The 27,971-nt window shown below is 40.1% G+C and overlaps 2 protein-coding genes and 1 long non-coding RNA gene across 3 annotated transcripts in view; all 3 read left to right on the top strand.

The window, feature by feature from the left end:
- Positions 1–16,940, top strand: LOC139934911 (uncharacterized). Its single transcript, XM_071929332.1, has 6 exons — positions 1–819; positions 8,903–8,990; positions 9,699–9,862; positions 10,765–10,940; positions 11,954–12,135; positions 14,856–16,940. Exons 1-6 carry the CDS (start codon positions 460–462, stop codon positions 14,906–14,908), a joined length of 1,023 nt encoding a protein of 340 aa, XP_071785433.1. The 5' UTR covers positions 1–459; the 3' UTR covers positions 14,909–16,940.
- A 1,625-nt stretch (positions 16,941–18,565) lies between these two features.
- Positions 18,566–21,792, top strand: LOC139935200 (uncharacterized). The gene is made up of 2 exons (XR_011785777.1): positions 18,566–19,092; positions 21,476–21,792. It is a non-coding gene; the product is annotated as an uncharacterized lncRNA (long non-coding RNA).
- Positions 21,793–25,560: 3,768 nt separating this feature from the next.
- LOC139934789 (uncharacterized) overlaps positions 25,561–27,971 on the top strand; it is a 33,239-nt gene continuing 30,828 nt past the window's right edge. Inside the window, exon 1 of the mRNA XM_071929193.1 lies at positions 25,561–25,920. Within this exon, the coding sequence (XP_071785294.1) occupies positions 25,561–25,920 (360 nt within the window). The remainder of the gene's footprint in view (positions 25,921–27,971) is intronic.

Genomic DNA, 27,971 nt, shown 5'->3' with positions numbered 1-27,971 from the left:
TGGATATTTCTTGGTATTTGTTTTATGCCTCTGAAGAAGGTCCGGATTGGATCGAAAGCTAAAGCCAATACCATATTCATTATCTTTCTGAACGTTTGTATAAATATGCCTACTTAGCGCCTTGAGTAGCTTGTTTGGTAGTTACGTGCGCTATAGAAGACTTCGATATTATTATTATTGTTAAAAAAATTTTAGTTCACGTTCACGTAACCTCGTCTTGCGATGTCCAGCTTAGAGTCTACGCACGGGGTCCGTATGACCACACACCCGCACTGCGTGTGTGTGGACGGTGCGTGCACGGTGCTTAACAAGACAGCATCCAGTGGACTCAGTAAAGACTACTGCGGGGTTGGGCGGGAACGCTTCGCGAGCTAACAAACACTCGGGTTTAAGATTCTCGCAAACTTTAGGACAGTGAAGATTGAGCGGCTTTGGCACGGCCAAGCTGACAGTTTAAACATGTCACTACCAGTTGCTTTTACGATGATATTGCTCATGATGACCCATGAATCGTTAATGGCCGGGTCGAGTTGTCTCCGGTCGCATGGAAGCCTTTTCCATCTATCTCAACACCACATACTGACCGGTCACTCATTCCTGAATCAATCGGGGACAGTTCGGATGCAATGTATGAGGTTGTGCCTTAGACACCGAGTGTGCGTGTCATTCAATCACAATGACATTGATGGCATGTGTCAACTCAACGACGCTAGGAAAGAGGAATTCCCGGAGAGTTACAAACGAGATGATGGTTTTTCCTATTTCGACAGACTGGTATCCAGGGTCTGCAGATCACTGTACACGGAGGTGCAGCAACAAGTAAGTAAATGATAACGTGTTGAGAAAAACGTTTTACAAATCGACCCCGGCGTTAACGAGTTTGTAAACTGTACGCGCACCCAGTGTGCAGCAATGGACTCACCGTTGTCTTTAACATAAACAATCATACATAAATATAACAAAGCTTCATATAAATATGAACAAATTAAAAAATCTAGATGCCACCTTTGCGTATTGAATGCCAGTAATTTGTTGACTTATATATTGAATGACAACATGTTGAGGAACCCGTTTTACAAATCGACAACTGGCTTTGATTAAGAATTCGGATTCTGGATACGCATTGCCCTGTGGTAAACAGGCACATCAGCAAAGGGACTCGTGGCCCTAAAAGGGTATTAGAGCGGCAGCCCAGAGCACTTTGGTTAAAGAAACGAGGTACCAATATTTGAGTACAGGAACATTTAGTGGATAACCTGACATAGTCAGATATGGATGTCTGCCGAGGACCCCCCGCTGCGTGGAGATTGATGTGTCTACAGTGCACACAAACTGGGGCGTTAGTTTGATACCATGGTTGGTGTCACTCTAAAAAGTATTTGACCTTTCCCGAAAAGGGGGTGTGAATAAAATAAAAATTGTCTGGTTGTGCCATTGCAATGTCCATATCTTATCATTTTCTTCACAATTAATGGTCACGCGTCTCCATTTTGTTAAAACACAAAACTTTGAATCAAATGAAGGAAATAAATCTGATTCCAAAGTAAATTGAAAAGTAACACACCTGCCGACATGTTCTGTTTTAAGTTTACGACTGCAATTTCCCTGACTTTAACTCCCAGGTGCATAATAAACATACACTTAATACAGGCGTGTTACGTTATTCTACAAAAAAAAACAAGAAAAAACAATTGTCGATAAGTTTGAAAACATCCTCATCTTATATTATATCCTCCTCTTTCTTCCGATTGAAAACAACAGCTCGAAACCCTTTCAAACCAAATCCAATTGAAGCCCACTATAAGACAACTTGATATGCACTCTTTCAAATCCGACATATAAAGCATGTTTGTTCCATTTCCAACCGAACATATCGAGTTCTGTTCCGCTACATTTACCCGTTCCAGAGAAAAATAGCAGAGAATAAACTCAGATCAATACTTAATAAACGCGGATGACTTCTCGCAAAATTGTTCCTTTTTTTGTTTCATATTTTGTTTTCCTTTGGCCAATACTTTTAATTGTTCCCTTTGTGAAGGTGTAGTTCCTGAAATTTGGAAAAAGGCTTTTGTTGTACCGGTCCTTAAGACTAATCATCCAACCATTGATACTCTGCGCCCCATCTCACTCACTTGTATTTTCTCTAAGGTGTTCGAAGAGTTTGTTTAGGAATGGATCCTTAGTGACATACAGTCTTTTATTGACAAATTTCAATTTGGGTCTTTGAAAGGATCCCCTACGTCCCACTGTTTGGTCAAACTCCTGGACGATATACATTGTGTTCTTGATAAACCAAATAATGCTGCTGTGTTGACAGCCACTGATTTTAGTCAGGCATTTGATAGAGTTGACCACAACCTAGTTATTAATAAATTTATTAAGCTTGGGGTCAGAACTTCCTTAATTCCTTGACTATGTGGATTTTTATCAGATCGTCTTCAGGCTGTTAGATATAAGGGTGATATTTCTGATTGGGAGAGATTGCATGCTGGAGTTCCCCAAGGAACAAACATTGGGCCCATTGCCTTTTTAGTCATGATCAATGATTTTGTTCCTGATCTTCCAGCGGTCAAACATTACAAATATGTCGATGACCTGACTTTAAGTCAGACCCTCTTTAATCCTAATGAGAGCTCTAGCATGCAAAATGTGCTTAATGACCTAAATCAATGGACTGATCTGAATAAAATGAAACTTAATCCCGCCAAATGCCAGTACATGAATATCAGTTTTCAACGTAACCAACCTGATCCACCCACCTTTGACATTTTAGATTCTCAAATTAATCGAACTGATTGTTTGAAATTGTTGGGTATTTATATACAGAGTAATTTGAAGTGGGATTCCCAAGTGAACAACATGTGTGGTAATTTTAACCGTAGACTGTTCTTTTTACGCCAGCTTAAACGTTGTCTAATTTCTGTCAAGGATCTGTTAACTGTATATGTTATGTAAGTCCAACCCACTATCGTATACGCCTGTCCTGTCTGGTACTCTGGACTTACTAAAACACAACTCATAACCCTTGAAAGGTTACCAAAAAGGGCTTTTCGTATCATTCTGGCTGGTCAGCCAAATACACCAACATCATATGTGGAAGTATGCCAATTGTTCAGTTAACCTACAATCACTGATAGACTGAGACATTTGTTTGTCAATTTTGGTAAGACATTGTTTGAATCTGAAAATTACAGGCACTGGCTCCCACCAATCAAAAACAACAACTTGCGGAATGCCAACAAAATGTGCCCCCCAAAATGTAGAACGGGTCGTTACAAAAATAGTTGCATTCCATGCCTTGTCCAAGCACTCAACAATAGCTCTTGATTTTTGTTCACTCAGCTGGGTTGCCTTTTGTCCCCAACCTTTCGCCTTGTTCCTTTAAGGTGACTTGCTGTGCAATTTTATGTTTTATCTAATTTGTTACTGGGATCTATAGCCAGTTTGCCCTTTTAATATATAAAAGTAGTTTGTAATTCTTAATGGGTTTTTTTGTAATTTTTAAACATTTCGACTTTTTATGAATCTCTGTATTTTAAACTCAATTCAGCTTGTAGCTGCAATGTTTGAATGTGTTTTAATAAACCAATAATAATAATAGCAATAACCCATATCACTGACCCTGAAGGAAAAAATACCGCATCAATTCAAACTAATTTGCAAACCCAACAAACGGTGAATAATTTCCTTTATTATAATTACACTAATTTGCATAATGGTTTATCACATCACTCATGGCGACATATTTACATTTTAATAGATTATTGTTTAAGGGGGCATGCATTTTGTGATCAGGTGCCTGGGGTACAGCCTTTTTTTCTTTTTCTGAACATTCTTAAAACCAATAAGAACAGCTATTTCCTGTTTGTAATGTTTGTATCTTATATTATTAATTGTTATTATTCATGCGACCTCAACAGTACAAGTATAGAAAATAGAAACGAGGCAACAATGTGAGGGACAAAACCCATAACAGAAACGACAACGCTACACAAGATTATGAGTAAACAAAAATAACCAATAAATGAAAAATAAATAAATAAGTTAATTAAATACACAAACAATCAGTCAATCAATTAATAATTTGAAAAATAAAGGACCCCCAATAGTATCTCGGAAACGATATGGAGTATGGATTTAATTTTTGGTTTGTGTTCATTTTAGCCAAAGTGGAACAGTTAGACAAAGTTTTATGTAAATCTGAGCTTATTTGACAACTGGTTAATTTCAACCCATAGGTTTGTACACTAAATATTTGGGAGAGGGGGTGTCTGGCAGGCCTAATGCAGCAGAAAATTTGTCTGGCGGTTGATAATTTTTACTTAGTATCATGGTAATGACCATTTCCTCTTGGTTTCATGTGGTACCTAGAATGTTTGATTCAGCCCATTATTTTGCCTGTGTGTTGGGGGTCCATGCGCCACACGCAGCGGGGGGTCCCCGGCAGACATCCATATCTGACTATGTCAGGTTATCCACTAAACGTTCCGGAACTCAAATATTGGTACCTCGTTCCTTTAACCAAAGTGCTCTGGGCTGCCAGTCTATATATGTACCTTTTCCTAACAAAAACACAATGTTAACAGATTTATATTAAACTAACACAGTTTGAAGATTATGGAAGTAGAAAGCTTCGCTTCAAATTTTACCTACTGAGGTGCTGTAGTTTTTGAGAAAATGAGTAAAAGTAATAACTTTCGTCTCATTTTTAGCATGTATTCAATTTAATACACGTTTATTCCATACTCTTGTTGAGAAAACAAAATTGTGAGAATTAAACAGTACATAAAAATTTAACAAATCTAAAGTGTATTAAATTATACAGAAAAACAATATAAACTAAAAGCAAACAATAAATTAATAACTAGGAATTAACTATGTACAAGACAGGAGCGAGAGCATGAGGCTGTTAGATAAGCCGTGGCTTGTAGACAACAGCCTTTATACAGACAAGAAAACAAACAAAATTTTCACTCATATATACAAAATCCTCCACACCCAATCTCCATCATATCTGGTTGAACTTGTTCATTCCCAAAACTCCAATACTGCTGATGAATACAGGCAACGACTCCGCTCAGCAGCTGATCAGACCCGGCTTTCCGTTCCTAGAACTAGACGGAAAGCTGGGGATAGCTCATTCTCCATAGCTGCCCCTCGCCTATGGAATGAGCTCCCCGCGGGTCTGAGAGAGGCGATCTCGTTGCCTGTATTCAAAAGCCTCCTCAAGACATTTCTTTTTCCCCACCCATCCTAGTTTGTTTGTTTTTCTTTTGTTTTGTTGTCATAGTCTCATGTAAAGTGCTCTGTTCTCCGTAGAGCGCTATATAAATGTTTCTGTAAGTTTAATGTAAATCTGTGGACATTTTGAAAAAGTATCCAAATCCTTTAATTTTAGTCTTAAGTTTTTCAAAAATCCAACATATAAGCCAGCTTGAAAAAAAAATGTGACCAAGTCAACAAAATAACATAAAATGACGGCCTTTGATTGTTTTTTTTTTAATGATAACATGTTGACTGAACCACTTTACAAATTAACCCCTGGCGTTGATGAATTCGCTATGTGGTGCATATACCTTATGCATTGACGTCATCTAGCCACCATCTTAGGGGGAAAACGGTGACGAAACAATCGAAACGCATAGATTTGTACGCGCGGTGCACAGTATTGACCAATGAACAACCTCCTTTTGACCTCTAGGTGAGGGCGCCCTACTGAAATGACGTCATGTACATAAAGTGTATAGTAGGCATACGCGTACACGTACCGTCTGGTGCTGATGAAAATTCAAAATTTTAATTTGGTGATGAAGCTTATTAAAAAATATAATACAAACAGTGAAATGAATCCTTTGCGTTTAAGGGAATTTCAGTCCCAAAAGGAACACGTTGCCTTGGATCAGTCGAGTTGGAAAGCGTTTGTAATCGTTTGTTATAAAATGCATATGCTTAGACAGATATTCTAAAAGAAGAATACAATGATCCACACAAGTTTCACTCGAAATTGCGTGGTTTTCCTTTTACCTCGTCGACACGGTCGGCCATTAATGGGAGTCAAATATTTGACTCTCATGGCTATTTATGGGAGTCAAGTCAAGTATTTGACTCTCATAAATGGCCGACCGCGTTAGTCGACGAGGTAAAAGGAAAACCACGCAATTTCGAGTGATACTTGTGTGGATAATTATATTCTACCTTTAGAATATCTGTCTAATCGTATGCATTTTAAGGAAAACCACGCAATTTCGAGTGATACTTGTGTGGATAATTATGTTCTACCTTTAGAATATCTGTCTAGTCATATGCATTTTATTACAAACGATTACAAACGCTTTTCAAAGACCAACTCGATTCAAGGCAACGTGTTCCTTTAATTAGCTAAATTTGAATTAAAGTGTTGAGAAAACCGTTTTACAAATCAACCTCTATCGTTGATCGTCTTTATGTATCATCGAACGGTTACACGCACAAGCACCTGTGTGTAAACTTTTTGAATAAATGTAAAAACCTTGAAAAGACTTTAAAAATCTGCAATAAAACATTGCCCTTTTGTATATTAATGGGAGTGAACGAAAGAAATGAAATAATTAATGTCTGAACCATGCAAATATTTTGAGCGAAACTCCAAAATATCGGGACAACACTTCAGAAGATTAAGAGAGTAGGTTGACTAAACGATACATGTCTTGTCTGGCGAATGCCATCGCGAAGAAAGTATGTTGAAAATAGTTTGTTAAAGACACAGCAGCCGAAACGCTAGGATTGATCCTATCACGAGTTAGGAAGGATAACCCGTCCTAACTTAAAGGCCCGGTCCCACCATGCAGCGATTACGATAAAGATAACGATAACGACGCCAAGAGAAGGCATTCCATTGGTTGAATAGGCGTGTGCGTATTCTTCGTGGAACAATTCAACCAGTAGAATGCGTTCTCTTTGCGTCGTGACCGTTATCGTTTTTGTTATCGCTGCAGTGTGACTCGGACTTTAGGATGTGTTTAATGTGTCCTAACGTATAATAAGGATTCAATCCTTATAGTTAAGCCCGGTTCATACTTCCTGCGAATGCGAATGCGAAGCGAATTTTGGTGACGTAATAATCGATACGCGCTGTTTTTTCCAATTGTGACGCAAGAAATTTCGCGCGAAGCATTCGCAGGAAGTATGAACTGGGCCCAATTTTATAGAGCTGCTTAAGCACAAATTTTTGCTTAAGCAAAAAAATTCATGTTTAGTAAAATCAGATTAACGGCCAAGACTCCACTCAATTGTTATGCTAAGCAAACAACAGCTAAATACCAGTCACAAGCAATGTATATATGGCATGAAGTTTGGCCAGTAACATGTGTAAAACAAGCAAGCTGTTTTCGTGCTTAAGCAATTTTTTTGCTTAAGCAGCTTTATGAAATTGGCCCCTGGGCTTAAGGATTAGTTTGGTGAAATCGACGTCTGGACATCTTTGGTAATGGACCATAGAGCTATATATATTGACAATAATATAGCTCTATGTAATGGACCCTTCCCATGAAATATGCTAATTACATTCACGCATGCGTACAGACCCTGTTGGTTGGCAAATACCATAGAGTTGTGCACTAAGCAGACGCGCAATCGCGTGTGCGTCACTCACCCTTTAGCCGTGTACAAAACAGCTCGATTTTTCCTCATTTTGCCAACCAACACGTTAGTGCGCACGCGCTATGTGCAATTTACATATTTCCTGGGAAGGGTCTATTGTCAAAGACCAGGGGCCAATTGAAAAGTGGATAAGAGCACCGAACTCAAGCTCTGATGCTTCTGTTCAGCAGAGTGTGAGTTCGAATCCCGGTCGTGACACTTGTGTCCCTGAGCAAGACACTTAACTATAATTGCTTCTCTCCACCCAGGTGTAAATGGGTACCTGTGAGGGCAGAGGTGGTTCTTGTGATTGGTTTAGCCGAGTAGCGCATGTATTTGTCGCACAGGCTGTGTACTCCCCAGGGAGCTGAGATGGTTTAAAGAATGATTTAAGGCCCGGTGTGACCAGGGGTAATATTGTCGGAAGCGCTTTGAGACGCCCTCCAGCGTGAAAAGCGCTATATTAAAACGGTCTATTATTATTATTACACAGAGCTGCTTAAGAAAAAAAATTGGTTAAGCACGAAAATAGCTTGATTATTTTACACATGTTACTGGCCAAGATTTCATCACTTAACATTGCTTGTGACTGGTATTGAGCTATTGTTTACTCAGCATAACAATTGAGTGGAGTCTTTGCCGGTATTCTGATTAACACTAGGCATTGATTATTTTGCTCAAGCAGAATTTTGTGCTTAAGAAGCTCTAAGAAATTGGGCCCAGGGCCCAATTTCATGGCTCTGCTTACCGTCGAATTCTGCGCTTACGATCACGATTCCCCGCTTATGCGCAAGCGCCGAATTTCTGCGCTAGCCTTGGAGTACGCACGCGCAGAAGCCAAACATCGCCGCTATCCCGTGAAACACACTTGTCGTAAGCACAGAGTTATCTGCGTCCGTAAGCGCCGATTCTGTGCTTACGGTAGCAGAGCCATGAAATTTGGCCCTGTCTTCTTACTTGTTGTATCTCAATATAATTATGCAAAATAAAAATGTAAACAAAATCGAACATGTTGGTCGTCGAAGTTGCGAGATAATAATGGAAGAAAAAACACCCTAGTCATACACGAAGTTGTGTGATTTCAGATGCTTATTATTTGGGTTTTCTGAGGTCTCGAAAGAAAATTACTTCTTTTTTTCCCGAAAACTACGTTACTTTAGAGGGAGCCATTTCTCACAATGTTTGATGCTATCAACAGTTCTCCATTGCTTGTTACCAAGTACGTTTTTATGCGAACAGTTATTTTTTACTAGTAATTAATAGTGATTTATTTCTTTAACTTCAGACATTTGAGGGCAACATTCATTCTGGCACTACGCCTGCTGACGGTTGTAATGTTCCGAACAACGCACCTTCTTGTCGAGGAGATCAAGGTGAGACCAGTTTGAAACGTAACATCAATTAGAAACAGAATAATCGAACTCAATCGAACTTAAGCTGTTCTGTGCTTGTCGAACTCACTGATTCTGCTCTTTGCGTGTTGACCTCACTGATTTTTCCTTTTGCTTGTCGAACTCACTGATTCTGCTCCTTGCTTATCGAACTCACTGAATCTACTATTTGCTTGTCGAACTCATTTAATCTGCTCTTTGCTTGTCGAACTCACTGATTCTGCTCCTTGCTTATCGAACTCACTGAATCTACTATTTGCTTGTCGAACTCACTGAATCAGCTCTGTACTTGTCGAACTCACTGATTCTACTCTTTGCTTGTCGAACCCACTTAATCTGCTCTTTGCTTGTCGAACTCAATTATTCTGCCCCTGTCTTTTGAACTTATATAATAATCTTCTCATGCCAAGTCGAACTTGATCATCTTTTACTGCTTTTTATTTTTATGTCGAACTTAATAAATCTGTTTTAAAATGTCGACATCGCACTTGCAATGTTAAACTCAAAGTTGTCATGTCGGACTTAAGAAGAGTTATCTGTTTCTGTCACACGTCGAGCTTAATTAGCCTGCTTACATGTCGACATCAATCTGCACTTGCAATTTCAAACTCAATGTGTTCCTGTTATGTCGAACTAAATCTAATTCAATGATATCGATTATAAATAATCGGTTTCTTTCATTAAACTCAGGTGTTGAATGGCAACTGGCTTTCAAAGGGGTTTCTGGGACGGGAATCAAGTTGCATGATCTCTGGATTAACACAATCTGGAATAGCGGCTCAGAGAACAGCGGGAACTATCGAGACGAAACCATATACAATGCTTGGAAAAATGGACAGTTGAACATCAAGCAGGTGAGGAATTTTCCTTTAATAAAAAATGTATTAAATACAAATATTGAGCAATGTTTAATAATATCTTAAAAGTCTTATGTAGCGCACGTGTCTACCAAACAAGGTACTCAATGCGCTGAGTATAATATAAAAACTTCCAGAAAAATAGGTAATTGCAGTGATTAATTTTTTGTGACTCAATTATTTAGCACTTAAAGGGTTTACAAGGTGCTACGGCGCATACAGCAGTCACAGCCAGGAAAACCGGGGCGAACCCCTTCTCTTTTCGAAAAGTGCACTGGGTTATTTTACATGCGTTACTCAACACATGGGACCAACGGCTTTACATCCCATCCGAACGACGAAGCACTGGTTAAGTGTCTTGCTTAAGGACACACGTATCACGGCTGGGGATTCGAACCCACACTCTGCTGATCAGAAACACCAGAGTTTGAATTAGGTTCTCTTAACCGCTCGGCCACGACACTTTCAAATTATTGCATCCCAATTATTCGCTCGGCCCTTGGTCGGTGGTTACTTGTGTGACTTGACCCTACAAATGGGAGACTAGAAAGAACGCTCTCCGACCGCCATAGAATAGTCAAATAAAAAAAATTTAAAATACTATCAAGACGGGCTTACGGTGGGGTTTACCCCCCCCCCCCTCCCAAATTCGTTATGACGGTACAACTTCCTGTAAAACAAAATAGTTTAAATCTCTACTCATACAGGTCAAGCTGTCCTTGTTTGACCACACTGGGGTCAAAGTTGAATTGATTTTCAATGGAGTAGACTCAGACATTTTGAGCTGGTTCGACAAGGAGCGCCTTGTATCCTCCCCATGGAGTGACCTGACACCAACGACAAACACGAACTACTTCTCTATCTAACACGCAAATGGCTTTGTTTAAACCTCTAACCAGGTCAAGCTGTCCTTATTTGACCAGACTGGGGTCCAAGTTGAATTGTTTTTCAATGGAACAGACTCAGACATTTTGAGCTGGTTCGCCAAGGAGCGCCTAGTATTCTCCCCATGGAGTGACCTGACACCAACGGCCACTGCAAACTTCTTCTCTATCGATGGAGATGTGCTCACCGGGTACGTATAATATGACGGTGTGTAGTAGCCCGGCACTTCAAACTCGTTGTTCCCTCGGCCGGCCGGCAATAGGTTACAGACTACAAACTGTGACTGAAACACAAACTTATTCATAAAATATTGCTCTCAATTTTTCTAAAATAGCGTCAGTAAACTATTATTAACACCCCCATTTAGAAGAAAAAAAGAGGATGGAGTTTGAAGTGAAACCTTGAAAAAGGTTTTTACATGAAATTGTCCGTTTCTCGACGTGTAATATTTCACAAAATGGAGTGTTTTTCAATCAAAACATACTGGAAACTATTGATGACTGCCTGACACCCGGGGAAGGTACTGAAATCAACAACGAAAAAGACCTATCAGAACTTTATCCGACTATAGAAGCCGCGCGAGTCTACTCATTGAAACCTAGGATTTTTTAAGAAAAGGGATCACCAGAAGACATCACTTAAATTACAATCAAAGTCCTATGCAATGACAGAACAAAAACAAGTCCTTGATTTACAGGGGCTTGATTGGCGATCCTGTTTTGTATCAGTCACCAGTAGAGGGCGCTACTTGTACCGTTTGGCGTTTAGGTCGAAAGGCTGAGCAACTGTACAAATCTGGATCTTTTTGATCCAGATGTTTGTGTGATACAATGTTGGGATCCCAAGTGCGCCCTCATTGCTCAACTTGTAGAAAAGTTAACTTTGGGGTGTCACGTGTTGAATCATCCTCTTTTTCCATAGCTTCGTTCTTGAAAGTGCAACTTATTTTGAGTGGTATTTCTCTCTATATTTTGTAGGGAGTCCAAGACCTGAGTTTGTATAAAAAGAGTTGTTTTTTAACCTTTCATTGTTTTCCTGAATAAGTGTGATTTGTATGGCTCTTTTTTGATCGGATCGTAAACCATGTTGCTTGCCCATGATTAAGATGTTCAGGGTGTTTGTCGTAATGAATTAACTACTTTTGGTTCAATTAAATACTAGAATTCACTTCGCATGTATTCTGTTTAATCATACAAACTTTAGGACATGGAAATACGATCGACGTTTTTTCATCAATAGACGCTACGCCAGCTGCAACATGGACGATGGTTGGCTGATGGTGGTAGATTCAGCAGGTCATTGCGAATGGGATAAGTCCTTCAGTAGTTATCCTGTCATACTGTACAGCACACTGAACACTGCAGTCATTTGGGCTACATCAAACGGTACTTCATAATTTATGTCTTTCAATCAAACAATTCTTCTCTTCGCTAAGACAATTAGTGAGTTAGAATAATTATCGTTTTTAATCGTTCTTTTGATTATTACAAAAAATCTGGGCAAAGAGTCGTTAATAAAAATGACCTGGTACAAGTTTGTTGTGCATTCCGTTGATAAACCATTGGTAAATTCAACCTACATTGAAAGAGATTTAACTCTACCTTCAAAAGTTTCACACAAATTGGTGAAACTAAACTTGATATCAATTCGCGCACTGGATCATTTCTAAAATAAACTGAAATTAAACATTTTTTGAAAGAGACTGCAATCAACCTCCGAAAGTATTTGTTTGACCCAAGTCACAGAATGAGTTTACCTGGCAAGTCCACTGCCACATAAAGCGTTCCGAAGTTTCCCATTAACCGTTATAGCGTCTCTATTAGACCGGGCCCCTATATTCACATCCAGTGATTCCATTGGATACAATGTTATAATTGGATAAACGTGCAGTGACACAGATGCCCAAACAGTACATTCCAGTCTCGTCCGCAATATAATTTGACTGCGTATTACTATTTATGTGGAATGAAGGTAGGTCAAATGTGGAAGTACACGCCGGTGTGGCGGTTTCAACTCTCCGCTGTGTTCACTTTCTGAATGACCAAATACGGTAGCATTACGTCATGCGATGCCTGCGAACAGCAAGCGATAATAGTCAATTTTTAGTGCCGTACTGAGTCGTCCGTTACCCTCCGGTAGCTGTCATGGCGGCGTCCACGAGTCGAGTACAGCTAGCGGCAAACGCGTGGATCGTATGAGATGTTTTATATGCAAGCAGAGTGTGACCTGCCTAAAGTTGTACCCATGAATACATGTAAAGATGGGGCAAGAGATTATGTGACTACACAGAAAAGAATCGTTATATAAACAATTTGGGGTCACTGCTGAGAGAACTACATTACTCGCCAGGGTACTCGCGGCGGTATCTGACAGGTCACCCGGAAAACTGAACACGCCGGAAAGCTAAAACCGTTCGAACAACGTGATGATATGTCCATCTACGTCACCCGGAAAACTGAACACGGCGGAAGACTGAAACCGCCACACCGGTCTCTCGGTCTCAGATGTCCCGCGTGTGCTCAAAGTTCCGGGCGACGTCACCGGGCAGTTCGGCACGCTGTAGTCACGATCTCAGATGTCCGGCGAGCCAAGCGTTCCGGAGTACGTAGCCGGGCATTTCAGAATGCTGTCGTAGCGGGCGTTGATCTCCCGTGCTTCCTACTGCCGACGCGAATAAATCCCAGAGACCTTTTTTATTATCGTACGAGTGCTTTTTCGCTTGGCAAAGTACAACCATCTTCTGGCTTTCTTCTTTGTAATTCCCGCTCCTCATACTCGATTATGAGGTTGCTTTTTCACAATACTGTCGCAGACGTTCCACTCGTTCATCACACGATTTACTTGTGGACGCCGCCATGACAGCTAAACGAGCTCGAGCATGAGTCGACTCAGCCCGGCACTTAAAATCTACCACCTTCGCTTGATGCGCGCAGGCATGAAATGACGTAATACTACCGTATTTATAAATCCGGAGCTTTTAGCACGCCGGACATTTTTAAGACAGCGACACCGGTTTGTGAGGCAGGTCTCTGGAGTTATTCACGAGCATCGAAGTGTGACATCAGATGTGAAAGTACACGCCGGTGTCACGGTCGCAGATGTCCCGCGTGAGCTCAAAGTTCCGGGTGACGTCACCGGGCAGTTCGAGCATCGAAGCGTGATATCAGATGCTCTACGCTGACTACGTGTCTTTGAGCAGATAGCCTGAGCATTTTGACGTCACACTTCGAGGATCGTGAATAACGCCAGAGACCGGCATTCAATTCACATAGATACACGCAGTCAAATTCTATACCAACATTACAAGCAAATACATTCGAGGTATGTACTGTATAATACAGTACACGTGGTCACACGTGGTCACTGCAGACGACCGAAAGTAAGCTTTCCATATCTGTGTTTTGATTGGTCGTCCGAGGTGACCTCAGATCAATCACAACAAACCCAGATACGGTAGCTGTAGTCACTGCATTTATCCAAATATATTATTCTATCCAATGGAATCACTTAATCTGTGGGTGCGTTCGTTCAGCTTCCCTTGGTCGACCCCGGTCTGGCCCAGGACGATCGAATAGCTTCGAAGGGGCTCACCCGGGTCAACCCCCAGTGTCCTGCTTGTGGAGTGGGTCACTTGGGGTGACCTGAGGTGCATGTAGTCTCCACGAGAGGGCGGGTGTGATCGTTCGATTAGCTCTTGTCAGGGGCGTGAGCACCGCGGGGTCGACCAAGAGAAGCTTATCGAACGCACCCAGTATAGCAACCTTGCAGATAAAGACAGGGGGCCCAGTCTAATGTGCAGACAGCACGCAGCGGGGAATGAACAATATTTTCTTGTTTCACTAAAAAATAAACCAAAATAAGTGTGTTATGACCACTGGCAAGATTGGGGGCAGATATTACTATTTTGAGTAAAGCGGGTATACTGAAACACAATATAATTGTCCAAAAAATACTTGAGCGAAAACAAAAGAAGGTGATGAAAACATGCCAGCCAATATACCAAGAAGATGATAACAATTTAATCTTTTGTATGTTGCTTTTTAACCGAGCCGTTTTGTTTTGTTTCACTTGTTCTTCTTGTTGTTGTTGTTGTTGTTGTTTTCAGCTGGAGCGTTGGGCAAGGCGGATTACTTGACCATCCACATCGATACTGAGTGAGCCGAGACCTTGAAGCGAATCCGCACCGTGCACGACCTGTTGGTGTCGCACTAGACTTGTGGACAAGTCGTAAAATGTCTGTTGCGGTGTCAGCGATCCGTTTTGTTTTGTTTCACTTGTCGTTGTTGCATCCAGCTGTAGAGTTACTGAGCGAGACGAGTCTTTGGAGCGAATCCGCACCGTGCACAACCTGTTGGTGTCGCACCGGTATTATATTCATCGCGTATCACTTTAACCTTTACATAATCATTTTAACTTTTACATAATCATTTTAACTTTTACATAATCATTTTAACTTTTACAAAATCATTTTAAATTTTCATAACCATATTAATAATTGGGAATGGACATACAATGTTTGTTGATACCTTAGATGTTGAGGTACAATCCAATGGCCATTCAGGGGTTTGCGAAAAAAATATACTTTGAGGTTTTTAAAGGCTTGACGTCTCGACCCTTTAGAGTCTTTCTCGATGACTAATAAAATTACAACACAGATATGATAAGTTTGTATGTAGACGTCATGAATTGATAATTAGCTATCCACATGAATAACACAGACGAAAATAATATTGAACAGAATATTCTGTTTTAGTGATCCATGTTTATGATGGTTTTTACCATTTTATTTTGGACAAAAATAGCACCATGAAATAATCCTCCATTTTTGTTCATGGTCACAATGAAAGATTTAACTTTAGGCATTTCATTTTTGTACCGATTCAGAGCTATATAGTATATCTAGACTCACCCAGTTAACAATAAAGCAGCGCAATTATATTAAATAATAATAGTTAATTATCAACATTATTACCCCTGGTCACTGGGCCAAAAATCATTCCTTAAACCATCTCAGCTCCCTGGGGAGTATACAACATGTGCCGCCAACTATGTAGCCCACTAAGCTTATCAATCACAAGAACCAACTCTGCCCTCAAAGGTACCCATTTACCCCTGGGTGGAGAGAAGCAATTATAGTTAAGTGTCTTGCTCAGGGACACAAGTGTCACGACCGGGATTAGAGCCCACACTCCGCTGAACAGAAACATCAGAGCTTGAATTCAACCTGATGTAGCATTAGGATCCAAACTCTTCTAAATATGATAATCTGTCGACTGGTGTCGGGACCTTTTCACAAGATGGAGTCTGGCCTGTCCTTGGTCAGTCGTGTTTTTGGTTTTTTGTGGGGGTTTTCATTAGATGAGTATAGTTCATTATGTCAAGAGTTCATCTACTGTGATGACGTTTCGCCCAGATATATTTATTTTATTTATCCAATTTGTCCATTGACCGTTTGGGTTTTCAAACAGCCCTAGTTATTAATATGCAGCTGATATTAAACATAAAGATTACAGTTTACTAAAAGTAAGTATTGGTTTTCCCGGCCAATTTCATAACAATTTTTTGATTTGAGTAGACGGCGATGTGCCACGTTTAGGGCAGGCCGGCCGTAGTCTATATAACAAGTAATACATACACTTTGTCAATGTAAGTTTTAAAGACACTGGACTCTATTGGTAATTGTCAAAGACCAGTCTTCTCACTTGGTATTTCTCAACATATGCATAAAATAACAAACCTGTGAAAATTTGAGCTCAATTGGTCGTCGAAGTTGCGAGATAATAATGAACGAAAAAACACCCTTTTCACACGAAGTTGTGTGCTTTTATATGCTTGATTTCGAGACCTCAAAATCTAATTCTGAGGTTTCGAAATCAAACTCGTGGAAAATTACTTCTTTCTCGAAAAACTACGTTACTTCAGAGGGAGCCGTTTCTCACAATGTTTTATACCATCAACCTCTCGCCATTACTCGTCACCAAGAAAGGTTTTATGCTAATAATTATTTTGAGTAAATACCAATAGTGTCCACTGGCTTTAATATTCAACGAAGATGAAATGATGATGTTTCATAAAATGACCCGGAAACACACAATAATTATGTGTGGGTTGAGATGTGTAAAGGGAAGGGAGGGATACTGTCGAAGATTAAAAATTGGGTGATTAAAGTAAGATTAATGTAGCGTGTAAATGTATGTTGGGCTGTTAAGGGTTTCTCTCGTTCTGTCTGTCTCTCTGAACAGAAATGTTGTGTAAATGTAAATAAATTTAGTAATAACTAGCTGAGCTTTACAAGCTAGGCCGTCGAGACATGGCAAAACCAAACATCTCCCAGGCCCACTGAACCCCGCCTAGGCCCTTGCCCCTGGACCCAACCAGGGACCCTAGACCCCACGCCATGCTGAATGCTATGATACCCCCCCCCCCCCCCCCCACACACACACACACATTTCAAGCTGAGGATGACGCCCATGGATATAATTGTTAACTTTATGCACGGTTAACTTCCCCCTTCACAGTTTACTTGTAAAATTAAAGGAACACGTTGCCTTGGATCGGTCGAGTTGGTCTTTGAAAAGCGTATGTAACCGTTTGTTGTAAAATGCATATGATTAGAAAGATGTATTAAAAGTAGAATATATTGATCCACACAAGTATCACTCGAAATTGCGTGGTTTTCCTCTTACCTCGTCGACAAACAGGGTCGGACATTTATGGGAATCAAATGTTTGACTCCCATAAATGGCCGACCGTGTTAGTTCGCAAAGTAAAAGGAAAACCACGAAATTTCGAGGCAAATGAGTGTGGATCATTGTATTCTACTTTTTAAACATCTTTCTAACCATATGCATTTTATAACAAACGGTTACATACGCTTTTGGAAGACCAACTTGACCGATCCAAGGCAATGTGTTCCTTTAATTTCAATGACGCTGAAATTATTTAGCGTTTATGTAATTTTCGTTCATCCTCATAGTAATGTCAAAACTAATGACTTACCGGTAGCAATTAATCAGTATGATTATTTGATTCCAGGTAAATGCCTTTACAACTGCTTTCATCCTTATAAAAAATAATCACCATAAAAATGTTCGGTGGCCGTTAACGAGTTGCACTTATTGTCCAACACGTATTTATCACTTCTGAATTTGAACTAATCTATTTTTCATTGAAAACATTAAAGTGACACGTTGCTATGGATCGGTCGTGTTGGTTTATGAAATGCGTTTGAAACAGTTTGTTATAAAATGCATATGGTGAGAAAGATGTTTTAAAAGTAGAATATAATGATCCACACAAACATGCCTCGAAATGCCATGGTTTTCATTATACGTCGTGAACAAACGCGGTCGGCAATTTTGTGGAGTCAAGTTTGTGACTCCTTAAAATGGCCGACCGTGTTGGTTCGCAAAAGTAAATATAAACCACGCAATTAGGCATATTTGTGTAGATCATTAATAGTATTATACTTTTAAAACAACATTCTAACCATAAGCATTTTATAACAAACGGTTTCAAACGCTTTTCATGAACCAACTCGACCGATCCAAGGCAACGTGTCTCTTTAACAAACAGGACAATAATAGTATGAGAATAACAAGCCTTGAATATCTTTTGAAATTGAAACAACGATTCTACTAAATTTACTGCAAGAATAAAAATTAAACATATTATCTTTTCAGTAAACCCTAGCAATAAGCATTGGGTCAAAAATAGTCAGAAACTTAGGATCGTCTATTCTTCTGACCATGGCCCAATTTCTTGGCTCTGCTTACCGCCGAATTCTGCGCTTTAATACAAGAATTGCAATTCCCCGCTAACGTGCAAGCTCCGAATTTCTGCGCTATAGCCTTGTAAGCGTAGAATGCCTAGTAACGTGGAGTCCGCACGCGCAGAAGCCAACATTCGCCGCTAACCCGTGAAATACGCTTGCCGTAAGCACAGAATTCCCTGCTTCCATCACCGATTCTGTGCTAAGCCTTACGGTATGCAGAGCCATGAAATTGGGCACAGGATAGTAAGCAATAGGTAGACTAGGTACCCTGTCACGTCCAATGATGGGCGAAGGGCCAAGATACCTTGCTTTCCTCTATAAAGCACGACAAACAACACGTGACTATAAGGGATATTTGGACAACCGAACACATTACGCGCAAGATATTAAATACCCCCTATTAATTTCATGGCTCTTTCTACTGCTTACTGCAAGCAAATAATCGGCGCGTGCGGAATCAGTGAATTATATGTTTACGTCAAGCGAATTTCATGGGTTCCATCGAGTAATTTTAGACCTACAGTTTAGACATATTTCTCATGCTAAGTAAACCATAAAAATATTTCAGGTTTGCAGTTCAAATAAATAAGTTCTAGATGACACTGTGTCGGTATTAGACCCCGAAAAGGATCAGTTTAACACACTCCGTTGTGCTCCCCTTAAAGGGTCTATGTACTTTCTGTAGGACAACAAACACAATGTCCACAGATTTACATTAAACTTACACAGTTTGAAGATCATGAGACGAAAATTATTTTAGCATGTAAAAACGTATTTTCATGACATTGTTTTACTCATTTCTCAAAAACTACAACACCTCAGCAAGTAATATTTTCAGGGAAGCTTTCTACTATCATTATTTGCAAACGGTGTAAGTTTAATGTAAATCTGTGGACATTGTGTTTTGTGTTACAAAAAGTACACAAATCCTTTTTGCTGTTCAAGTTATTCCCGAATACAGGGTTTGGATTTACCATCGGTTCAACAACTGCTTTTTAGATCGCGCATTATGGACTACATGCCCCTATATACTAGTTCCCCCCAGCATAACAGTCAACGCTCCTTTAAAATAAACTCTTGCACTATATATCCAACTTATAGTCTACGCACGGGGTCCGAATGACCATACGCACGCACGTGCACACCGTTTGCGCAGCGCAGTTGACCGCCTTCTATGATGATGAAACATGCACTCGTGAAAGGCTATGATCATTGGCTGAGAGTCGTCAATGACGTCATGTGCAATCCATCTATTAACAAACTGTACTCCTCCGATCTACCGTTTGTTTTTAAATTCAACACTTGCTAGGTGGAAATCGGTCCACCAATTTAAGCCGACTGCGTGTACGTGTGGACAGTGCTTTGACTCCGCGTACATGGACAATGATATAATATCTCTCCTGTGAATTCAGTGTAGGCTTCTCTGCGTATGGATATGCCTGCACGGTGCTTGGACAACAAGAGAGCTAGTCTGGTCCCCTGACCAAAGATTCCTTGACGTCTCTTGTTTAAAATCTTAGGTCAGGTATCACCCACGGTTAAAGATAGAGCATGACGCAACTTTTCAGGGTCGGGGGTCATCTCCAGGGAAACCATGTCTGCACTAGTTGCGATAACGTAACCCTCCTCCCGACGGCTGCCAGGCCGGAGGGTAACGAGATTATTTTGATCGACAATTAATGACAATCTGGTTAAACACGTATAGTTTCGACAGCTAGTCACCAGATTTGCCCCATTTTTACCACTTTCAAAAATCATGAAACTTAGTCCTCAATCAATGTCTAATGAACACTCAAGTCAAAACACCTTTGAAACAAACAATTTTGAAAAAAAGGACAAAAACTTACCAGATCCCGGAGCGATTTCCCAGATTTATATATTTTGAACTTGTCGCATCGCTTTGCAAACGCTTTATTTAGGCACAACGCCTGCATTGGCAATAACTGGCATAAAAACTTCTGGATCTACGGCCGACAGGACTGACATTACGAGTCCGTACCGAACATCAACAATACTGTCCGAATGTTGACGACAACACGTTCGGAATATTTCGGATAACTTCGAAACAGGAGAAATTCCTCCATTTTGGTCACGTGATTTTGGGTGATACCGGACCCTAAATTCGACAGAGCCTAGTCGGAGATTTTTGGGTCTGGGAACCAGACTACAAGAGAGCATCCAGTGGACTCCTGATGTAGCATTAGGATCCAAACTCTTCTAAATATAATAATCTGTCGACTGGTGTCGGGACCTTTTCACAAGATGGAGTCTGGCCTGTCCTTCGTCAGTCGTGTTTTTTTTTGTGGGGGGTTTTCATTAGATGAGTATAGTTCATTATGTCAAGAGTTCATCTACTGTGATGACGTTTCGCCCAGATATATTTTTTTTATTTATCCAATTTGTCCATTGACCGTTTGGGTTTTCAAACAGCCCTAGTTTTAATATTAATATGCAGCTGATATTAAACATAAAGATTACATTTTACTAAAAGTAAGTATTGGTTTTCCCGGCCAATTTCATAACACTTTTTTTTTATTTGAGTAGACGGCGATGTGCCACGTTGAGGGCAGGCCGGCCGTAGTCATAAAACAAGTAATACATACACTTTGTCATGTAAGTTTTAAAGACACTGGACTCTATTGGTAATTGTCAAAGACCAGTCTTCTCACTTGGTATTTCCAAACATATGCATAAAATAACAAACCTGTGAAAATTTGAGCTCAATTAGTCGTCGAAGTTGCGAGATAATAATGAACGAAAAAACACCCTTTTCACACGAAGTTGTGTGCTTTTATATGCTTTTATATGCTTGACCTCAAAATCTAATTCTGAGGTTTCGAAATCAAACTCGTGGAAAATTACTTCTTTCTCGAAAAACTACGTTACTTCAGAGGGAGCCGTTTCTCACAATGTTTTATACCATCAACCTCTCGCCATTACTCGTCACCAAGAAAGGTTTTATGCTAATAATTATTTTGAGTAAATACCAATAGTGTCCACTGGCTTTAATATTCAACGAAGATGAAATGATGATGTTTCATAAAATGCCCCGGAAACACACAATAATTATGTGTGGGTTGAGATGTGTAAAGGGAAGGGAGGGATACTGTCGAAGATTAAAAATTGTGTGATTAAAGTAAGATTAATGTAGCGTGTAAATGTATGTTGGGCTGTTAAGGGTTTCTCTCGTTCTGTCTGTCTCTCTGAACAGAAATGTTGTGTAAATGTAAATAAAACTAGCTGAGCTTTACAAGCTAGGCCGTCGAGACATGGCAAAACCAAACATCTCCCAGGCCCACTGAACCCCGCTTAGGCCCTTGCCCCTGGACCCAACCAGGGACCCTAGACCCCACGCCATGCTGAATGCTATGATACCCCCCCCCCCCCCCCCCACACACACACACGCACACATTTCAAGCTGAGGATGACGCCCATGGATATAATTGTTAACTTCATGCACGGTTAACTTCCCCCTTCACAGTTTAATTGTAAAATTAAAGGAACACGTTGCCTTGGATCGGTCGAGTTGGTCTTTGAAAAGCGTATGTAACCGATTGTTGTAAAATGCATACGATTAGAAAGATGTATTAAAAGTAGAATATATTGATCCACACAAGTATCACTCGAAATTGCGTGGTTTTCCTCTTACCTCGTCGACAAACAGGGTCGGACATTTATGGGAGTCAAATGTTTGACTCCCATAAATGGCCGACCGTGTTAGTTGACGAGGTAAAACGAAAGCCACGCAATTTCGAGGCAAATGAGTGTGGATCATTGTATTCTACTTTTTAAAAATCTTTCTAACCATATGCATTTTATAACAAACGGTTACATACGCTTTTGAAAGACCAACTTGACCGATCCAAGGCAACGTGTTCCTTTAATGTCAATGACGCTGAAATTATTTAGCGTTTATGTAATTTTCGTTCATTCTCATAATAATGTCAAAACTAATGACTTACCGGTAGCAATTAATCAGTATGATCATTTGATTCCAGGTAAATGCCTTTACAACTGCTTTCATCCTTATAAAAAATAATTACCATAAAAATGTTCGGTGGCCGTTAACGAGTTGCACTTATTGTCCAACACGTATTTATCACTTCTGAATTTGAACTAATCTATTTTTCATTGACAACATTAAAGTGACACGTTGCCATGGATCGGTCGTGTTGGTTTATGAAATGCGTTTGAAACAGTTTGTTATAAAATGCATATGGTGAGAAAGATGTTTTAAAAGTAGAATATAATGATCCACACAAACATGCCTCGAAATGCCATGGTTTTCATTATACGTCGTGAACAAACGCGGTCGGCAATTTTGTGGAGTCAAGTTTGTGACTCCTTAAAATGGCCGACCGTGTTGGTTCGCAAAAGTAAAATATAAACCACGCAATTAGGCATATTTGTGTAGATCATTAATTATTATACTTTTAAAACAACTTTCCAACCATAAGCATTTTATAACAAACGGTTTCAAATGCTTTTCATGAACCAACTCGACCGATCCAAGGCAACGTGTCTCTTTAACAAACAGGACAATAATAGTATGAGAATAACAAGCCTTGAATATCGTTTGAAATTGAAACAATGATTCTACTAAATTTACTGCAAGAATAAAAATTAAAAATATTATCTTTTCAGTAAACCCTAGCAATAAGCATTGGGTCAAAAATAGTCAGAAACTTAGGATCTTCTATTCTTCTGACCATGGCCCAATTTCTTGGCTCTGCTTACCGCCGAATTCTGCGCTTTAATACAAGAATCGCAATTCCCCGCTAACGTGCAAGCTCCGAATTTCTGCGCTATAGCCTTGTAAGCGTAGAATGCCTAGTAACGTGGAGTCCGCACGCGCAGAAGCCAACATTCGCCGCTAACCCGTGAAATACGCTTGCCGTAAGCACAGAATTCCCTGCTCCCATCACCGATTCTGTGCTAAGCCTTACGGTATGCAGAGCCATGAAATTGGGCACAGGATAGTAAGCAATAGGTAGACTAGGTACCCTGTCACGTCCAATGATGGGCGAAGGGCCAAGATACCTTGCTTTCCTCTATAAAGCACGACAAACAACACGTGACTATATGGGATACTTGGACAACCGAACACACTACGCGCAAGATATTAATTACCCCCTATTAATTTCATGGCTCTTTCTCTGCTTACTGCAAGCAAATAATCGGCGCGTGCGGAATCAGTGAATTATATGTTTACGTCAAGCGAATTTCATGGGTTTCATCGAGTAATTTTAGACCTACAGTTTAGACATATTTCTCATGCTAAGTAAACCATAAAAATATTTCAGGTTTGCAGTTCAAATAAATAAGTTCTAGATGACACTGTGTCGGTATTAGACCCCGAAAAGGATCAGTTTAACACACTCCGTTGTGCTCCCCTTAAAGGGTCTATGTGCTTTCTGTAGGACAACAAACACAATGTCCACAGATTTACATTAAACTTACACAGTTTGAAGATCATGAGACGAAAATTATTTTAGCATGTAAAAACGTATTTTCATGACATTGTTTTACTCATTTCTCAAAAACTACAACACCTCCTCAGCAAGTAATATTTTCAGGGAAGCTTTCTACTATCATTATTTGCAAACGGTGTAAGTTTAATGTAAATCTGTGGACATTGTGTTTTGTGTTACAAAAAGTACACAAATCCTTTTTGCTGTTCAAGTTATTCCCGAATACAGGGTTTGGATTTACCATCGGTTCAACAACTGCTTTTTAGATCGCGCATTATGGACTACATGCCCCTATATACTAGTTCCCCCCAGCATAACAGTCAACGCTCCTTTAAAATAAACTCTTGCACTATATCCAACTTATAGTCTACGCACGGGGTCCGAATGACCATACACACGCACGTGCACACCGTTTGCGCAGCGCAGTTGACCGCCTTCTATGATGATGAAACATGCACGCGTGAAAGGCTATGATCATTGGCTGAGAGTCGTCAATGACGTCATGTGCAATCCATCTATTAACAAACTGTACTCCTCCGATCTACCGTTTGTTTTTAAATTCAACACTTGCTAGGTGGAAATCGGTCCACCAACTTAAGCCGACTGCGTGTACGTGTGGACAGTGCTTTGACTCCGCGTACATGGACAATGATAAGATAGCCCTCCTGTAAATTCAGTGCAGGCTACTCTGCGTAAGGATATGCCTGCACGGTGCTTGGACAACAAGAGAGCTAGTCTGGTCCCCCGACCAAAGATTCCTTGACGTCTCTTGTTTAAAATCTTAGGTCAGGTATCACCCACGGTTAAAAATAGAGCATGACGCAACTTTTCAGGGTCGGGGGTCATCTCTAGGGAAACCATGTCTGCACTAGTTGCGATAACGTAACCCTCCTCCCGACGGCCGCCAGGCCTAGGGGTTACGAGATTATTTTGATCGACAATTAATGACAATCTGGTTAAACACGTATAGTTTCGACAGCTAGTCACCAGACTTGCCCCATTTTTACCACTTTCAAAAATCATGAAACTTAGTCCTCAATCAATGTCTAATGAACACTCAAGTCAAAACACCTTTGAAAAAAATAATTTTGAAAAAAGGACAAAAACTTACCAGATCCCAGAGCGATTTCCCAGGTTTGTATATTTTGAACTTGTCGCATCGCTTTGCAAACGCTTTATTTAGGCACAACGCCTGCATTGGCAATAACTGGCATAAAAACTCCTGGATCTACTTCCGACAGGACTGACATTGCGAGTCCGTACCGAACATCAACGATACTGTCCGAATGTTGACGACAACACGTTCGGAACATTTCGGATAACTTCGAAACAGGAGAAATTCCTCCATTTTGGTCACGTGATTTTGGGTGACACCGGACCCTAAATTCGACAGAGCCTAGTCGGAGATTTTTGGGTCTGGGAACCAGACTACAAGAGAGCATCCAGTGGGATCATTGAAGACTAATGCGTGATCGTGGGCGGTGCGTGGACTATTTATATTACAATCAAGGCTAATTGGGCTTTACAGTCGCGCACACTTTTTGGAAGTGAAGACTGCGTTAAACATGTCGCTACTAGTTGCTATTGCGATGATATTGCTCATGATGACCCATGAATCGTTAGCGGCCGTGTCGAGTTGTCTCCGGTCGCATGGAAGACTTTTCGATCGGTCCCGAAGTCACATGCTGACCGGTCACTCGTTCCTGAATCAATCAGGGACAGTTCTGACTCAGTGTGAGATGCTTTGCGTGAGACACCGTATGTGCTTGTCATTTAATCACGATGACATTGGTGGCATGTGTCAGCTCAATGACGCTAGGAAAGAGGACTTTCCGGAGATCTACAAACGAGATGATGGCTTTTCCTATTTCGACAGATTGGTATCCAGGGTTTACGGATCATTGTACACAGAGGCGCAGCAACAAGTAAGTAATACACTCAAACCACATAGTAAAATGGTGTTAAAACTCGATTTAAACGATTTCCAAGTAGGAATAATTATATAATTTGGTCTTGATGAAACATACTAGACCGTAAGTACTGCATCATATTAAGGCACCAATCATAATTATCGGACTCCAATTTTTCCATTTGACGTGTAAACGCCATACTTACACTCTAAAAACTAAAGAGTTTTAACTCTTTCAACACTTGCATGAGTCCGGTGAGTGACTTCACTTTGAAAGTGTTGAATCCAGCATTTTAAAGTATTCGGTAAACAATTTAAGTGCCAGTTTAACGTTTAAAAAGCTGATCTAACAATTCATAGGAATTTTTTGAGAAATGTTGAAATAGTTGAAATAACACTTAAATTGTCGAATTAACCCTTGTTGCGTTGGATCAACAAGTAAATAATACACTAAAACCACACAGTAAAATGGTGTTTAAACTCGATTTAAACAATTTCCAAGTAGGAATGAATATATAAATTGGTCTTGATGAAACATACTAGACCGTAAGTACTGCATCATATTAAGGCACCAATCATAATTATCGGACTCCTATTTTTCCATTTGACGTATAGACGCCATACTTATGAGTCCCTCCACTAATATCAATGAAGAGCTTTAGCTAAGAGTCGTTTGCAGTGCAAAATCGCGAGCACATTTTATTTGTTGACATCGAAGTGGTATCCAAATTCAAGTGGGAAGTTGTTGCAAAACTGAAACAAATTGATTTTATTTTCCATTACGAGACACCTCTACAGACCTCTGTCCTTTGATGGGCTGTTGCTGGCCCTATAAAGTAAATCAAGAATGACAAATCGGATCCGAAAAAAAAGTGTTCTGGCTCCGATGGTTACAATTTCAAATTTTACCTTTTTTGCACAGAGTTTGCTTGGAAACTTGCTTTATCCTGGAAACTTATGGAACTCATGGCACGTGTTGTTTCTGCTCTGAAAGACAAATATTGGTGCCATGTTTCATTTTGACCAGTGACTCCGGTCTTGTTATTCATACACTGATAACTGTTAAATAATTTATCGGGTTCACTTATAAATCAGCTGTGCGTCTGTAAGCGCAGCTACAGTTTCATTATTTTGTAATGAGCTTCGTTATCTGGCTGTAAAGTTCATGTCTCGCCCCCCCCCCCCCCCGCCCCAGCAGCACATAGCAAAAGTCAAAGATGGAGCATGCGGGCGCGGGGCGCAAAGCTTTTACGGCGTGGTAATTGGGGCCCGGACACTTTTTCATTCTAGATGCTCTGTAGTGCATTCTAGGGCCATCTAGAGACACAATTGATGAAGAAGAAAAAACCAGAACAATTTGAGCTGTAGAATGTTGGCCTTTCGGATTTCTGCAATTAGGTTATTTTAAAATGCATGTAGTACAAAAGGAAAACAACAATGAATTTTTCGGGTTACCATTCATTCATTCATTCATTCATTCATGCATTCATTTTTATACAAAAAAAATATAAAAAATAAAAATGGCAGCACAAAGCTTAATTATGTGGCATTACAGGGTAAAAATATTGTATACATTACACAGATATACTACCTTCAAGATGCTATGTCAGTTTTTTGGCCGATTTGGCCCACAAATTTTGATTTAAAACTCAAAAGGCATTTTGATGGGGGTCGAGAAAGTTACAAGCTTTCATTTGAGCCATTGCTCATAAAAGTCCGCCAATTATTAGTAGCAGTGAAATAAAGTGCTCAAAATTAATTTTTTGTCGGGATCCCGACAATATATAACGTGCTTATGTGTTTTATAAGAAACGTTTTTAAATTTTTGTCATGGTTCCTGACCATTAAAAGTAAAAATTAAACTTTTTTCGTTAGAGCGGGTGATACTCTTTGAAATACCATTCACTAAAAAAAATCTATTTTTTAATGTTTGGGGCAACAAATCTGACATAGCATCTTTAAATAGCACCACTGCAGTACGGGGGTACATAAATAAAGCAATGGAGGGTTTGTCGGTTTGGAAGAAAACAAAATTCGCGCTCTCACAGCTCTCACAGCTCGTTTGGA

Source organism: Asterias amurensis, chromosome 3, assembly GCF_032118995.1.
Source record: "Asterias amurensis chromosome 3, ASM3211899v1".
Taxonomy (NCBI): Eukaryota; Metazoa; Echinodermata; class Asteroidea; order Forcipulatida; family Asteriidae; genus Asterias; species Asterias amurensis.
Note: the sequence above shows the minus strand (reverse complement) of the source record. Positions and strands in the feature narration are given on the sequence as shown.